Consider the following 17,976-nt stretch of genomic DNA (forward strand, 5'->3'; position numbering starts at 1 on the left):
GCTGTATACCGCACTGTGTCCTCAGCTGTATACTGCTCTGTCCCTTCAGCTGTATACTGCTCTGTCCCTTCAGCTGGATACCGCACTGTGTCCTCAGCTGTATACTGCTCTGTCCCCTCAGCTGTATACTGCTCTGTCCCCTCAGCTGTATACCGCACTGTGTCCTCAGCTGTATACTGCTCTGTCCCCTCAGCTGTATACTGTCCCCTCAGCTGTATACTGCTCTGTCCCCTCAGCTGTATACCGCACTGTGTCCTCAGCTGTATACTGCTCTGTCCCCTCAGCTGTATACTGCTCTGTCCCCTCAGCTCTATACTGCTCTGTCCCCTCAGCTGTATACCGCACTGTGTCCTCAGCTGTATACTGCTCTGTCCCCTCAGCTGGATACCGCACTGTGTCCTCAGCTGTATACTGCTCTGTCCCCTCAGCTGTATACTGTCCCCTCAGCTGTATACTGCTCTGTCCCCTCAGCCTCCTGTGCTCTGCCCAGCAGGGGTCGCCCCAGCAGCCCCTGTACATGATGAGGTGCCGGCTTTCCATGACTCCGGGCCCTGCATCAGTCATAGCAGAATGTCACCCAGAACGCTAATACCCGGCACAGAGAGACTGCAGCCATACAAGCAGAGCGCCCCCTCGCGGCAGAGGGCAATGTGCCATCACCGCACGATACCACAGGCAGGAGCGGAGCACCCGGCGCCGCACAATGCAGATAATGGCCCCGCTCGCACTCACCTTCCTCCCCGCGGCTGCAGTTGCTGCAGATGTGCTTGATCTCCTTGCCGATGTGACAGTGGATGACAAAGGACACGTTGTTGTTGTTCGTGGGCTCCTTCAGCGGCTTCATCCTCACTAAGTAGAAGGCTTTCTTCCGGTGCTTGTCGCCTCCGCCGGTGCCAGGCGGCACAGAGCCCTCTCTGCAGCCGAACGAAGGCAGCGAGAACATCCCGGGCTGCCTGCCGCCGTAGTGTGTGAGCTCCGCCATCCGCCCGCCGTCAGCAGTCTTCTCACACACACATTGTCAGGGGGGAGGGAGGAGAGCAGCCGGAGTCTGGGGTGACCTCTGCGAAGTGCTGCCACCCAGCAGGCAGGCACACACTGCTGGCCATTGCCCTGCTGCACTCAGTGCTGACCCTCACTGGCTCCACACTGCAGCCAGCCCTCCCATAGTCCCCTCAGGCTCCCAGGCTATGTCCAGTCTCATCCCTGCTGTGATGCACTGCAGACCCCCAGGCCAGACCCCCACAAGCCTGGCTTCCCTATAGGGCACCCATGGGACCGTCCCGCTTGGCGTCAGCGCCCGTAGCATGGATTGACATGACACATATTGCACAGTGCTGGTTCATTCTCACTGCAGATTTTCTCCCCAGTTTGGGATTGCACAAAATCTCAGTCACAGCTGCTAAAGAAATGGGTAGCGGACTTTCCATCAATATGCGACTGGCGGGGGTCTGGGACCCCCAGCACCCCCACTGATCAGCTGTTACCGACTCTGGTGCCAGACAGATGTAACCACGTATACAGCGCAGCACCGCTCCATTCATTGTGTAGGAGTCGCTGCGAGGTCCTGCAGAGCACCACCTAGTCTTCCGTTGGGCCGCCTGATGTTAATGACTCATGCCAAGAATCGGTCATCAGTATAGTTTAACCAGACAATCCCTTTAAAAAAACTCAATATAAAAAGACAAATATTTTCAGCTCATTCCTTGGCGTCCTCGGGTAGCAGGTTGCACACCGTCGCACGGAGCCGCCCTGGCCTGTCACATACAAGTCCAAATACACAGTAGTCTCCAGCGATCTCAGGCAGGAAAGTAGTAGAAAACTATACCTTTATTTCTTATGTTTAAAAGAACATTTTTAAGGCAGTGGATGGTAGAAATCTGACGCGTTTCAACTCAGAAGAGTCTTAATCATGGAATATCTGCAGCAAATCTGATCCTCATATCATCCCATAGCGGCCATGCTGCAGGGCCTTATGTGCCACAAAACGTTATGCTGGCTTCTTATGTATTTTGTGTAAGACACCGTAGTAATCACTAAAGTGATTGTCAGGGTATCTGATATTGAGCACCTATTCTTAGGACAGGTCTTCAATATGCTATGAGTGGGGGTCCGACAGCCGGCACCCCCCATCAATCAGCTGTTACTAGCTCTGGTGACAGCTGGATGGAAGCATTGAATGGAGCTGTCAGCTGTCTTGGATAGGAGAGGATCTTCAGTTCTCGGCAGCGGCCACTACACATTGCCCGGAGCCGTGCTGTTTAGATCCATTCGTTGTTTACATCCGGCCGCCACCGGAGCTTATAACAGCTGATCAGTTGGGGTGCCGGGTGTCGGACCCCCATCGATCTGATATTAATATCCCATTCTTAGGTCATCAATATTATATGATGAGACAACCCCTTTAAATAAAAAATATTTTGTGGATCGGAAGCTTTCCTCATCATGTGATCATCAAACAGCTTATTACAGTGGAGAGCTCTTAGGGCGATCACACAATGCGCCTTGCCTCGTGTCCCAAACCCGTGATGCCCCGTGGCAGCACAATATTAGAACCAACTCATGTGGCCATTGGGCATCATGATGGGAGCGGCTTAGACGCAAGCAGGAAGCTGCAGCGTGTGTGCTCACCCTTATAGCTAAGTCGTAACGTGTTCCATCTGTCATCGAGGCTACCCCTGTGATTCCTCACACTCATCCATGAACACTATCTAGTAGCCTCCACCCACCCATCAGATCAGCCCACGACAACTGACTCTATGAAAGATTCTAAGTATGGATGACCTGTCCGTAGTGAATGGGCAATAAGGTGCTGTACCTGACTGTAGTGTTTGTACATCACTGACATCCAGCCGCTGCCAGAGCAAATATCAACTGATTGGCGGTAGTGCCGGAGTGCAGGACCTCCACTGATATCATATTGATGACCTGTCCCATGGACACGTCAGCAATAGCTTAGTCCCTTTAATCTAATGTACAGAAGCCATCCCTCCCCATGGGGACTTTATGGAAGCCTTCCTTCCGCATGAGGACTGTATGGAAGCCTTCCTTCCCCCATGGGGACTGTATGGAAGCCTTCCTTCCCCCATGGGAACTGTATGGAAGCCTTCCTTCCCCCATGGGGACTGTATGGAAGCCTTCCTTCCCCATGGGGACTGTATGGAAGCCTTCCTTCCCCATAGGGACTGTATGGAAGCCTTCCTTCCCAATGGGGACTGTATGGAAGCCTTCCTTCCCCATGGGGACTGTATGGAAGCCTTCCTTTCTAATGGGGACTGTATGGAAGCCTTCCTTCCCCATGGGGACTGTATGGAAGCCTTCCTTCCCCATGTGGACTGTATGGAAGCCTTCCTTCCCCATGGGGACTGTATGGAAGCCTTCCTTCCCCATGGGGACTGTATGGAAGCCTTCCTTTCTAATGGGGACTGTATGGAAGCCTTCCTTCCCCATGGGGACTGTATGGAAGCCTTCCTTCCCCATGGGAACTGTGTGGAAGCCTTCCTTTCTAATGGAGACTGTATGAAAGCCTTCCTTCCCCCATGGGGACTGTATAGATGCCTTCCTTCCCCATGGGGACTGTATGGAAGCCTTCCTTCCCCATGGGGACTGTATGGAAGCCTTCCTTCCCCATGGGGACTGTATGGAAGCCTTCCTTCCCCATGGAGACTGTATGAAAGCCTTCCTTCCCCATGGGGACTGTATGGAAGCCTTCCTTTCTAATGGGGACTGTATGAAAGCCTTCCCCATGGGGACTGTATGGAAGCCTTCCTTCCCCATGTGGACTGTATGGAAGCCTTCCTTCCCCATGGGGACTGTATGGAAGCCTTCCTTCCCCATGGGGACTGTATGGAAGCCTTCCTTTCTAATGGGGACTGTATGGAAGCCTTCCTTCCCCATGTGGACTGTATGGAAGCCTTCCTTTCTAATGGGGACTGTATGAAAGCCTTCCTTCCCCATGGGGACTGTATGGAAGCCTTTCTTCCCCATGGTGACTGACATTCCAAATGATAGGACTAATATTTTCCAATGTTCTCACTGAATTCTTAAAATAAATCACATCATCTTTGTGAATTCCATTGTGCATACATGACACATTTATTTCAGGTCAGTTTAGATTTCTCGACACGGAAAGACATACTGATAGGGACTTTAGATTGTGAGCCCCATCGGGGACAGTGATGATAATGTGTGCAAACTGTAAAGCGCTGTGGAATATGTTGGCGCTATATAAAAATAAAGATTATTATATTATTATGATTATGGAAAACTGTAATTTTCTCAAAAACATATACGGTATGTAGATTAATGGGACATGTCCTGTAGATAACTCAGCTCTTGAGCTTGTGCAGATGGCCGTATTATCGGTGAGAGTGCAATCCAATGAAACCTCAGATTGCACCCAGACCAATGTTACTCTATGTCCGATTTTTAGCTTGGACAGAATCTGAGGAAAAAATTGCTGCATGCCTGAATTTGCTCCGATATTCAGTTTGCACTCGGCCATACAAGTCAATGAGTGCGTAGAACTTCAGTGGACTGCACTGGGATGATATCTGAGTGCAGTCCGATTTCCACGGACTGACAGAATGGAAAAGATGAGGAATTTTGGATTTTCACCTTCTCCCAGTGTGCTCCAATTCTCTCATCTGAGAAAACCAGATCACACAAAGCTGACATTCGGATCAAACTATGCTCAGAGTCTGATCAGAGTGTCATTTGCAGATCGGCCCAATTATACCTGAAGAGAGAATCTACTGCTGTCTGCCCTTTCTGTGTTTCACTGTAGAGCTGACTGGGCAGGATTTGGGATGAACACCACAGCGAGCAACCTGATAGTTCTAATGTGATAAGTATGGGAGAAAACCAGAATACCCAGAGAAAACCAACAATCATACACCATGAAGCTGAAGGTGATTTCTTATGGTCCATTTTTACATGACACAAGAATGCTGAGCGCCGCTCGTTTTATAAGTTCATCCGAGTATACTCCTCCATAAGAGGCTTTTCACAGTATGTTTTTCTATGAAACGCTGCAGTATTTTAGAATGAAGCAAGCATGGCTGCAATAATGCAAACTACAGGGAGCATGAATCAGCTGACAGGTTCCCTTTAACGTCACCGCCTCTGCAACAGTGCCGACAAAATGCAATACAGTATAGTAGATGTCAAAATGTCTGGATTTAAGTCATATGCTGACAGTAACCAACAAATAAAGATGCACTCTGTAGCGCTATATCATGCAAACATGACATATATGAAATCTGAATTGCATTACTGCTCTAGAAAAATTGAGAATACTTAGCAAATAAATTGTCCAATTCATGTGTACCCGGCAGCCAAAATAAGGCGATTCTCATTGCTGGGACCTGCCCTGTGCGGACTCCTCTCATGGGCTGATAGCCTACATTTATATGGGATGAAGACAAATATTGTGAGGATCCCTTAGGAAGGATCTAAGGATCCGAAACGTGCGTTGGGGTGGGTGCCTGACTTATATTCCTGTGTCTCCTTGCCGATTTGTAGGTAATATGAATGTCTGTTTATAGTGGCCCCATCCTGGATCTGCCCCATCCACCTTTCCTACAGCCCCTTCCCAACATCCCTACAGTCCCTATCCCCTTCTGTACACCTGCTTTGGCAAAACTAATGTATATTTAGTCCTGCCAATAAAGCTTCTTTGAATCTTTGAATCTAGTGGTTATTATGCTGGCTGCCCCAGGAGTACATACATTAATGGGTGTATGTGATACATGCCTATTGTCATTTTACTTATATTGGGGAATTGCCATTATATTCACATCATTGACTTAGGTATAAACGCTAATTTTTCCATTGCCCCACATTAACATGTGCTTATACCTGCCCATTGATGCTACTGCATGACATATTGTACCATTGTACTTTGGTTGGCTCTATTTCTTTTGTTCCTCCTTGGCTTATTCATTTGATTTTGAAAGTACATTTTACCATATGTGAGACATAGGTATTATTAGTCTTTGCACCTTTCTTTACATCTCATGTGATGTGGATTTATTGCACTTTCCGCTCACTAGCCTCCTGTCTCTGTACATTTGTCTGTCTATTTAATAAAATCTATTTTTATAGTGATTTGTGGACTGTTTGGTCTTGTTTTTGAGGTTTCCTCACAATCTTTGTCTTGTTTTGCGACTGTCCTATTATCATGGCATATGCGATCAGCTGATTATTTCCATTATGAGGGTCATTGGTGGTTCTACTATTGTGCTGATTTTGCTCATTGGCTGCTTAATCTATTTATATGGGATGGTAGGATCCTGCTGAGGAGTGGAGTGCTCAGAGAGCCTATGTATAAAAATATCAATTCTAATTTCATATATTTCATGTTTGCATGCTATAGCGCTACAGAGTGCCACTTTATTTGTTGGTTATATATGGAGATAGCTGTTCTTCGTAAGCACCTGTTCACACCTGATTTCTGTTTGGAAGTGACAATCAGTCTTTTGATATTTGTATACATAGTCTCCTCTCAGCCTCAGGCGTTTTTAGTTACATCAAGATCCTACCTACCTATATAATTGAAAGCAAAAAACACAAATATCCTGAACTAAAAAGTAAAAAATATACTGCAAATAATGCATAATAGTAATAATAATAATAAGGGTATTTAGTAAACATAATTTTGATCAAAATAATGTACAAGCCATCCCGCCACGCCACGGCAACCCTTATGGGACAGTCCCTCTAGTATTTAAAACCTTTTCACTTGCCAAGTGACGTGAATGTGAACAAGGATCGAGCGGCTGAACCACTAGTAAAGGCTTAGGCCAGACAGGAAGGTTTTTCGTTTTTTATTTTTTTCTACCTATATAATTGTAGGCTTCAGCCTAAGAGAGGATTCACACAAGCAGGTTCCCAGCAACGAGAATTGCCTTATCGTGGCTGCTGGGTACACATGAATTGGCCAATTTATGTGCTAAGTATTCTCAATTTTTCTAATTTTCCAGTGCAGTAATGAAATTCAAGTTTCATATATTTCATGTTCTCATGCTATAGCACTATTTTGTTTGTTGGTTACATATGGAGATGGCTAGTCTTAGTAAACACCTGTTCACACCTGATTTATGTTTGGAAGTGTTGGTCAGTCTTTTGATATGTGCACAAATATGTTGACAGTGGCGTAAATAAGGTAATCTGTTACCAGGTTTTCGCTGCCCCACCTAACAAAAGCATGATGTAGAGGCAGAGATCCAGATTAAAGCGATGTATCACTTACTGGGCTGCTTGCTGCAGTTTTGATAAAATTATTGTTTTATATTCCGCAGATCTATCAGTTCTCTGAAAGATAAGCTTCTTATAACCTCGCCCACTCCACTGATTGGCTACTTACTGTGCACACTACACTGTGCATAGGCAGAAAGCTGCCAATCAGTGGTGGTGGTATAGTTGTAAAGAGCTCATGAATATAGAGGTCTACATGGCAGCAGATTTACTAGTCCTCTAGTGATATCCTCCTGCTGGTAAAATAGTAACGTACAGCAAGCAGCTTAGTAAGTGACACATCGCTGGAATCAGGATCTCTGTCTCCAAATCATACAGTTCTCAGATTAGGTGGCAAACACCTGGTGACAGATTCCTTATAAAGGTCATGTCTCCTTACAGTCAATCCCTTCAATATTAGAAATGCTGTGGTGATTACCTTATCATGTTGTCACCGGCACTCGACAAACCATTCCCTAACACCAGACAACATGAATGGCCTGATGGACCATGGTCACTTAATATTAAAGCCGCTTTTAGTAGCTTCTGCTTATAGGGGAGCCCCGATCAGGATACAACCTTCCATGATATCAGTATGCCACGGGCATTTAAAAAGGATTGTCAAAACGCATAAAGCCTTTTCAACTCCCAGAAAGACTTATTAATGTAGGCAGATGCATTTTTATTGTTTAATCCCAGAAATAAAAAGTACAGGGAAAAAACCAAGAACGTAGTTTCTAGGATTTGCTTCCAGAGCGTTGCCTCAGAAGTAAACCTGCTGTTATCCATAGTAGAGGGCTGAAATAATATCGCCAAGAGCAGATAAACACATAACGGTATCCAGTTATTGTTCGGGCATTTCGGCAATGCTACAGATTAGCTCCAGGAATGTCACCAGAAACAGAACGTGATTGTAGCCAGCAAATGCTTGTCCCATGACATCACAACACTTCGGCCACTGCCCGGCATGGCGGATGTCGGAGGATTGCAAGGAAGAGGCTGAAGCTTTTCAGACATTGTTTTTTATGTTCAAAACATTTTACTCCTACAATAGAAATGGGACCAAATACCCAGATCGTGAGGCTGTATTCCTTCATTTATTTGCCAAATTATTGGCAGATTTCCGATTTACAGAGAGATTCTGTTCTTAATAACTTAATATCCTTTAATCACAATTGACAACTTATGATTAAAGGGTTTTTCTAAAAAAAAACAAAAAACAAGTTATCTCCTATACAATGGAAAGGGGATAACTTGCGAATAGCTGATAGCTGGGGGTTCAAATGTTGGAATCTCCAGTGATCCTAAGATCAGGGCTTTGCAATGGCGCCCTGCAGCCCCATCCTGGATGGAGAGGAGGTGCGTATGTATGCCTGGCCTCTGCTCCATTCATTGCCCATGATACTAAGATTGTAGTGCTCTGCTCTTGTCCCATAGACAATGAATATAGCAAAAGCTGAGCATGCACACATCAGCTCCTGCAGAGCCCCACTCTTGGCGTTCCTAGGCTTCCATCTTGGAACCCCTGGGGGTCCCAGCGGGTGAGACCCCTGTGAGCAGCAGGTTCTCCCTAAGATATGTACGTAGACAATTCATGCAGGCATACATGTATACCCTTATTTATTATGAAGATGGCTGGACCTTACACTTTTTGTGTCTTTGTAGATTGTAAGCTCTTCTGAGCGGGGTCCTCACACCTCTCTTACATGTTACTCTGCAATGTCTGATATTATTTGGACATGTGTCCCCTAATTTCTGCTGCGGAATAAGTTTGCACTATATAAATAAAATTAGTATTATCATTTTATATTTGTAATATCTAAAAATAGAGATTTTCGATAACATTACAGTTACCAAAATGACAAGGCCACTGCCCAAATGTACGATACTTCCAAGCAAGGAGTTTAGGACCGTAGTGCACTGTGTAGATCCCGAATGTGCCTCCAGGACAACACATCTTACAATGCGGCACGGCCATGAGTTCAATTTATTCTTTCTTATTTTTACAATGTACACGAATACAGAACATTACGTTTCCCCACGGGAATCCGTACAGACGAGGAGCTCTACATCTACCCAATTTGACCTTACCGGTGTAAATTAATGTAATTCACAGCGGCATAACAATAGGTGTTGCTGTGGTCAGATCTGGGAATGGGTCATAATGTGCTAAGCACCGGAGCTAGTGTAATTGGTTTCTTGCTGAGTGAGGTCGCTGCTTTTGCCACCTGCTAATTTTCATATGAAGATTTAATTAAAACATTAATAGGTACATTGCATGCATCATCTGATCAAGCGAAGTCCTATCGTTTCTCTGGTTGCTAGTGCGATATGTTATGTATTACATATTCCCTCTTCTAGATGAGGACTCTGTCTGCTATACAGATGCAGTGAAAGTCACATCAGGTATAAAATCTCATTACGTCATTAATCACCTATCCACATGATTGATCACTGTGGACCCTCATTCAAATAATCAGTGGAGGTCTCCCAAAAAACAAACATTTTACTACTGATCCTTTGAGAAGCTGAGAAATGTTTTGGAATACGATAACTATCTTTAAAGGGGTGATACACTATAAAACGACAAGTCTGCAGCCACTCTATGCAATTACAGACTTATGAATCCTCACAGCGCACGCACTGTGCGTTGCAAGGATTCTTCAATGTCAGGGAAGGGAACGGTGGTCACATGACCGCAAGTATGCGATATGAATACCCCCGGCCAGAGTCTGAGTAGACTTTTTCCAGTGAGCTCAATAGTTTCCCCACTCAATCTTTGTTACTCCAGAAAAATGTATCTATTATATACTTACCTAAAATTGTCCGTCATCCACTTCCGTCCGGACATCCTCGAATCCCACAATCCACTGCGCTGCACCGGAAGTACGCCAACCGACATATTGGAATACCCAAGTGATGGGTATTCCAATATGGCACCCGCTGGTGGTACCAGATCCTTCCGCAGTACCACCAGTGGGACACCCACGCCGGACCGCCGCCGCTGGACCCGCCACCGGATCTCCGCCAGGACCCGCCACCGGATCGCCGCCAGAACCCACCGCCTAACTACATGCGCCAGATCCCGCTGCTTCCTGCCCACCCACCTCCATGCAGTCACAGCCGTCAGGAAAGACGTGGCTTGCGGCCTGTGCTGAAGATTGAATATGGGCGCCCTCTGGTGGTGCCGCACCCCATCTCCAGCACAGGCCGCAAATCGTCTTTCCTGCCAGCTGTGACTGCATGGAGGTGGGTGGGCAGGAAGCAGCAGGACACACACCCCACACACACACACTGCCCTCCCGATGTAATAGCATCGGGCCCACATCTATTGTGATTTATAAACACTATAAACATTGTAGTTTATGGTATTTAAAGTGGATATCCTGGCTTATTTTATTTTTTCTCATGAGACTAAGAACTGACAGACAGATAGTTGCTAACTACCTGACTGTTCTGACCGACGCTGACTCAAAGCGGTCACGGACCGCTCATGCCGGTGATTCTGCTGCCTCACATCAACAGAGAGGCTCTTCCTCTTTCAGGAGCTCTGTTGAGGTGGCATTACTGCCGACGTCATGCTGATTGACAGCTGGCTCCCAGAGCTAGGCAGCGGGGAGCCGGCTGTCAATCAGCATGACATCGGCTGTAGTGCCCCTCAACAGAGCAGAGCGGAAGAGAAGCAGCTGCTCTGTCGACATGACGCCACTGTAATTGCTGGCAGAAGCTGTCCATGACCTCTCTAAGCTGGCGCTAGGCAGAAGAGGCAGGTAGTTAGCAACTACCTGCTTATAAGTTCTTAGGCCATTATTACCACTTTAAGTTGACAGTGGTTAAAACCACATTCACGCATGACCGTCCCCTCTCCTAAGTGCTAACTGGATGGAAAGTGGACCCATGTTATTCTCAGAGGTGCAGGTTCCACTTTATGGCCTACTTACATCTTTCAGGCATTTATCAGATATAACTTTATATGCTGGAAATGTCTTGGATGGTAATACCCCTTGAAGTTTGATTTTGGCCCATGGGAGTGATGCAACATAAGAACATGGCCCTCAGCTCAGAAAAGGTTGTTTACCCGTTTGTCCTAAATTTAATGCAGGATTGTTCTTCAGTTGTATTGTGCAGAGAAAGATGCCTGTGTGGCTCAATACTGCTATTACTAACAATGATAATCGCCGCCTTCTCCATAGAGACTGGGATATTGGAGACAAGTGTTTGGAGAACGCAATTTTCAATGACGCAAGAGGAAGAATTTTCATCTGATTATTTGTACAACACATATACATGAATATTAATATATTACTAATAGACCTATTGATTTGTATTGCTTTGCTTTTTGTTATACAGAAAATTATTGTTTCATTGATACAAAATGTTCTACTATTGTGGGAACAGATCCGGACGGTTTTATAACTATAGCTATAGGTTTATAGAAAATGAGATCTGTTATGAACTAATCTAATGTGCTAGAGCTGAGAGATCCATATGCAGATCAGCCTAGTGTTGCATTGGGGGAGTGTCAATACAGTCTATTTGATTGATTTCTCGGCACCGTCATATCAGATTATTAATACAAAACAGGAATAATTTCGAAAATCATCCTAACAAGTTTCCTTTGAAAAAAAATTATTTGATATACTGTATGTATATCGTTTAGTGCAATGCATTTAGTTTTGCTGAAATTCTGCCAATAATGCCCTATTTTTGCACTTTAGTAAACTCTCATGGACATTTGTTTTAATTTAGCAAAACTTGAAGCAAAACTTGAACTGGGTGAGAACCAGGGCCGGACTGGCCATCTGGCAATTCTGGCAAATGCCAGAAGGGCTTCTCTAGTTGTGGGCTGCTTTGCCTGCTACGTTAACAGAATCCATACTGTTAAGCGTTGTGACGGAGCACAAGGTCAGCAGATCACGGGAATCATTAATAATATTGGTCTTGTAGTAAATCTTGCTTTCCTCCATCCAGGGTAATATTAGTAATGTATCCCATCTGGGGCTCGGGGGCGGGGACAACATGGGCCTGTGTGATTTCAAATGCCAGGGCTGAATTTCTGTCCCAGTTCGTACCTGGTAAGAGCCATGTACAATCAGTCTATCCAGGGGTACCTGCTATACTGAAACTGCTTGGTCATTTATCAGTTGAAAGGGAAGCTATCATCAGAAAATGACGTATTGTTTAAATCAGGTTTTTCTTGCTACATGTATTTTTTTTATTAATTATGATCTATTAAAAAAGAAAACGAGAATTAATCATTTGCAATTTTCACACGGGCTACTTGGGCTTTTTTAAGCTATCGTAATACTTCTAGTCCTTTTAGGAAGAGGTTTCTTCAAGGGTTCCTATCATCAGAGGCAGGATTACAATGATAAATAACCCCTCTTTTCACAGCTGATAACAAAGGATTCAAGAATTCACAGTAGGAGATGTCACAACTGACTCTTATCTCCCTCCCTTCACAACGACATTTTCACACAGTCATTAGACACTTCAATACACAAGTTAGGGTCAAGGTATTGTGTCTATGCACATGTGTTGTTTCCTGAAACAGAAAGTTAGAGTTTAAAAAGCCTCAGTGGCAAGTGCGAAAATTACAAGATCTCTATTTTGTTTTTTAAAATTGTTACAGATTGTAATTCATAAAAAAAGAACATGTCCAAAAATGTTTTAAAAATAAATGTAACGCTAAAACCTGATTTAAACATTAGGTCATTTTCTGATGCTAGGTTCCCTACAAGAAATTAATTGTGCATTAAACTGTCTGGATATATTATTGAAACACCATTTTATTTGATTTATTATTATTAGACCTCTTTTCACACGTGTTAGTACCATATCCATCAGACATCTTGTGAAATTGGAACCTTTGACACCACTTTGAACAGTGAAGTGAGCAATTATTTTGCTATCTCCTAATGTTATAGAAAAGATCCCTATGCCAGTTTCCATGATTACAACATTCCGGAGTAATTCTGGCGCCCTACGTCTTACAATACTAAATTATTTGCAAGCATTATGAGAGCTCCAATAAAATTGCGCAATAAACAACATAGCAAAAATGACAAATTCTGGTGACCGCTGCCAACATTTCTACTCTATAATAATGTAATAGCCTGAAAAGTACCATAGTAATATTATCTGTTTTCAAAAAGCAAGTGCAGGGAGAGCTTGCACATGAACAAACTGAGCTCAACCTCGGCATTTCACGGGTTAAATATACAAGCGGTGAAGAATGATTTTGCCAGCAGCCATTTTCGCTAAATGAGATGCGCTACCTGCTAGGATTTTTAAATGGACAAAAATAGCTGATGTTGCCCCAGGGAACGGCAATGGTTTCCTTCTTAATATTAGAATCACTAGCTTGTGATTTAATTATGAAATCGGAGTACGCAGGATTATTGTGTAGATGATGTGTTTTTATAAGAGGCATCATGATTTATTCTAGCTTAGCTGACCATAAATTTCAGCCTTTTAATTGCACGGTATAAGGCGGGATATGCTTTCATAAGCAAATCTGACTTTCAAATGATATGAAGAATGAGCGGACTTTACGGAGGATTAACAAAGCAGAAATCTCGAGAAAGAAGAGAGCATGCTAATGTGTCGACACCGGCGGCCATTTACTATCGCTTTGCTTCATAGACAAGCAGTGATGATTGACAACAGGAAGCAACGTTTTTACCAAGCTTTCCCTGTTCTTCATAGACCGTCAGCGCAGCGCAGCTGCATTATAACATCGGGGCGCGATGAATATTCCTTATTAGGATCAACAATCTAAGACAATTATAGTTATAGCAGGTAATACGGATATGGAATTATAACAAAAAATAGAAACATCCTTCCCCCAAAAATGACCATCAGAGAACCGTTTGTATGAACAGACAGAATTTTTCATTTTATTTCATTTCTTTCCTAAGTAATGTAAGCATAAGAAACTGACCGATTATGGGACATGGAGGCCTTGGAGTAAACATTTGATAATTTATATTTTAGATTTTTTATAAGGTATGGTACTGTCGTAGCTGAAAATCATGCATACAAATCGCCTCTTCAGAGAGGAAGAGGACTTAAACTCTAGCGCCACCTATTGGATGTAGCAGACCTAAGGGCTCATGCAGGCGTCCATTGATTTCGGTCCAAGAATGAACTAACTATGCATGGACAGGCCTGCGGGCAACATGATCTGAACTCAATAGCATCATAAACGCCTATGAATATGTTGGTTTAGGGCCAGGAGACTAACAGACAGACCGTGTATTGCGGTCCGTGCTCAGACCAAGATCTACAGACATCTGCATGAGCCATAAAAGCCTTTGAAGAGCCCTGCAACATTATGTTGGATAAGAAGTCAAAGCAGAAACGCAAATAGAAGTGCAAATGAACTGTCTTGTTTGGCTTCTTATTTGGCAAGGCTCGTTAAAGGGTCGATATTGACTTAAGATACTTACAAATGGTGGCGCTAGAGTGCAGTCCTCTACCGCTCAAAGGAGGTCATTTGCATATTTAAATTCCCAGAGCATTGCATAGCCTATAAGTCTCCTTACGCTGACTTGTTCCCCTTATGTTTTATTTGTAAAATCTAACTATTTCACTATTTCCTTATGTATTTTCCAGTTAATATTGTATTTGGAGATATTTGCAGAAACCAGTACACCTGAAAAATATTTGTTATATAACCAACAGAATACAGTCGGGTGATTTTCTTGTTTCAGTTGGTTATACCAAACATGTTAGGATCTGTATGCACTGAATTACATGTGTGCAGTCTTAGGGCTTGTTCAGACATCCATATTATTACATGTGCTGATTGTCTTAAAATCAGATAGTAATGGGCAGCACACTGATCAACGATATTGAATAGGGCTGTTCCGACGAACAGAGTGTGAAAAACGTGACTCACCTATACAAGCCTAAAATAGGATCCCATATAGATGATCTATATGGGGGTAGGGGTTAATATGGAAAAGAGGTCTGAATAAATGGATAGAGTGCCTATAAACTTACCCTAAAAAATAACCCCTACAAATCACCCTACCTGACCGTGGAGGTTGGCACACTAAGACAAACACGCAAAAAGGTGCCCCTTGCTCACCGTCATCTCAACCTGGGAACCCCTAGGCGACCCTAATACACATCAACATCTGTATAAGCAAAGTACCATAGTGATTTGTCTATCTCCCATACTATATGGAGGCAGCAAAACATATTCAAATGGTTCCTAAATGCTGGGCATATATCTAAAATAAATATGATACCATGGCCAGGGCTTCCACTAGGAATTTCGGGGCCCCATACTGGCAAAATGTTTGGGGCCCCCTTGAGACTCTGCTCAGGCTCCACCCCAGCCCTGCCTCCACCTTTCAAACTGTCCACAGTCCCACCGCTCTCTCTTGGAAAAACTCCACTTCTCACCAATCACACATTAACAGTTCCCATCTCCAGGTCACAGATATAGCCAGCAGCTCTTGTTCTAACCAAAAGATTTTTTAAATCCACCACCACAAGGTAGACTCTTTTGACCGGGCCCTACTCTACTCTACCCTATTAAACATTTGTTACAATATCCAATACAATTTATGCATATTTTTATTTATTTTTCAATTTTTAAAATGACCGATAATATCACATCCAAAGGGACAAATACCACATATTATCACAACATAGTGACCTATAATACCACATACAGGGAACAAATACAGCCACACCATGACCAGACCACATATTACCACCACATAGTGACCTATAATACCACATACAAGGGACAAATACCACCACACCATGACCAGACCACATATTACCACCACATGGTGGCTGAATACTATAATTCTGAACATTAATAAAAAAACCCACAATACTATCACCATAAGTGCCATTATACACATGAGATCTGTACTTAGTATGCAGTGTCTGTGTACAGGTAATACAGTGATCACTGATGACATTATACACAGGAGCTCTGTACATAGTGTCATTGCACAGGTTATACAGTGATCACCAGTGACATACACAGGTGCTCTGTATATAGTGCCAGTGTACAGGTAATACAGTGATCACTGGTGACATTGTATACAGGAACTCTGTATATAGTGTCAGTGCACAGGTAACACACTAACATAGATGTCTCTATGTGAAGTCCTTCAGCTTTGCTTTTCATTTTTCATCCAGCACAGACCGCCATCACGTCTTCCAGCCAGGGCTCGTCTCTACAGGAAATAACACAGTTATCTAGAGCTCTGCTTGCAGAACACATTACTTAATTTTTTCCCAACTTCTACACTACAACAAGATGAAGAAAAATAAGGCAACATAGTGTCGCTCTGCACATTAACAGGACTGCCCCCCATTTAAACCAGCATCCTCAAAAAATAAATACATCATTGCAGTAACAATATCCCTTAATTAGTCCCTACGGTACTAATACCCCCCCTCCTGGCCCCTTGTATCTCATTTCTGGCTCCAGTCATATGTTCTCCCATCCTGCCCTCATGAGTATCCATTAGGCCCCATATGATCTCCTAATCCTGGCCCATCTGTCCCATGATTCTGCCGCCCCATCTGTCTCCATTCTGCCCCATGACCCTGCACCATGTGTCTCCCATCCTGCCCCCTATGTCCATTTTGCCCTGTGCCTCCATTCTGCCCTCTGTGTAGTCTATTCTGCCCCATGTCCATTCTGCCCCCCTGTGTCCATTCTACCCCCCCGTGTCCATTCTGCCCCCTGTGTCCACTCAGCCCCCCTGTGTCCATTCTGCCCCCGGCTTACCACTTTCATTAAAAAAAAAACACTTTGTCCTTACCTGGCTGCGCTCCTGCAGCGAAGATCCATCAACTCCGTTGTAGCGCGCACTGCCGGCGACTGGCAATGATGTCAGAAGCCGGCGCATGCGCACTGACATCAGCTGCCAGCCTCCAATTGGCTGGCAGCTTTAACTATTGCCGTGCGCGGGCCCACGCATGGCAATAGATAACTGAGCCTGCTTCTCGGAGGCAGAATCAGATACTTGATGGGCAGTGGGGCCCAATGGGCGAAAATGACGGGGCCCGATACGGGCCCCCTCTGCCCATTGGGACCCATACGCGAGTCAGGGCAGTAATGCCCTGATGGCGGCCCTGACCATGGCTACTCAGTGGTGGCTTGTCAACCCAACATAAAATGCAAAAGTAGTCATCAGAAAATGAGCATTGTATTTAATAATAAGACCTAACGGTGTCACTAAAACTACAGAGCGATCCCATATAGCTACCAATCCATCACAACCTCCACACGTTTCCCCATCATGGAGTGTGATTCATCAGGAGAGGGTATTGAAGGTAGTAATTCATAAATTCATAAAGGGATGAGGTGATGACACCTGACGATGACACCCATGTGTCATAACAGAACATATGACCACCAAAATGGTTTCACAACACAAGAACAGGAAGGATTTTTCAAGTGGTTTTTTTTACCGATTTCTCAGCTCGCTTAAACAAACATACAAAAGTCTGTGTGCGCAAACCCTCATGTACATGGCCCTGGTATGTGCATGAGATCTTAAAGAGGTTGTTCACTACTTTTTGATTGATGACCTATCCTTAGGAAAGGTCATCAGTGTCTTATCGGCCGGGACCCAATACCCGGCACCCCCATTGATCAGGAACCATAGGAGGTGGATGTGCAGTACCCTTCGCTATCAGAAGATGGCCAACTCTGCAAGTGGTCCGCCACCACCAATAGCAGCTGATTGGCGGGGGCCTACG

The 17,976-nt window shown here is 44.4% G+C and overlaps 1 protein-coding gene across 7 annotated transcripts in view; it reads right to left on the reverse strand.

The window, feature by feature from the left end:
* Positions 1–17,976, reverse strand: part of PHACTR1 (phosphatase and actin regulator 1) — a 530,355-nt gene that overhangs the window by 172,753 nt on the left and 339,626 nt on the right. Inside the window, exon 1 of one of the 7 annotated variants that reach the window (XM_073589965.1) lies at positions 733–1,195. The exons of 5 other annotated variants lie outside the window; for them this stretch is intronic. In XM_073589965.1, coding sequence (XP_073446066.1) covers positions 733–982 — 250 coding nt within the window. In that variant the 5' untranslated portion in view covers positions 983–1,195. Of the gene's footprint in view, positions 1–732; positions 1,196–17,976 lie in introns of those variants that run through there. One more of the 7 variants, XM_073589962.1, reaches the window with a different exon arrangement.

The sequence above is a fragment of the Dendrobates tinctorius genome, unplaced genomic scaffold (assembly GCF_039654945.1).
Source record: "Dendrobates tinctorius isolate UK_male_01 unplaced genomic scaffold, ASM3965494v1 ptg000115l, whole genome shotgun sequence".
Lineage (NCBI taxonomy): Eukaryota > Metazoa > Chordata > Amphibia > Anura > Dendrobatidae > Dendrobates > Dendrobates tinctorius.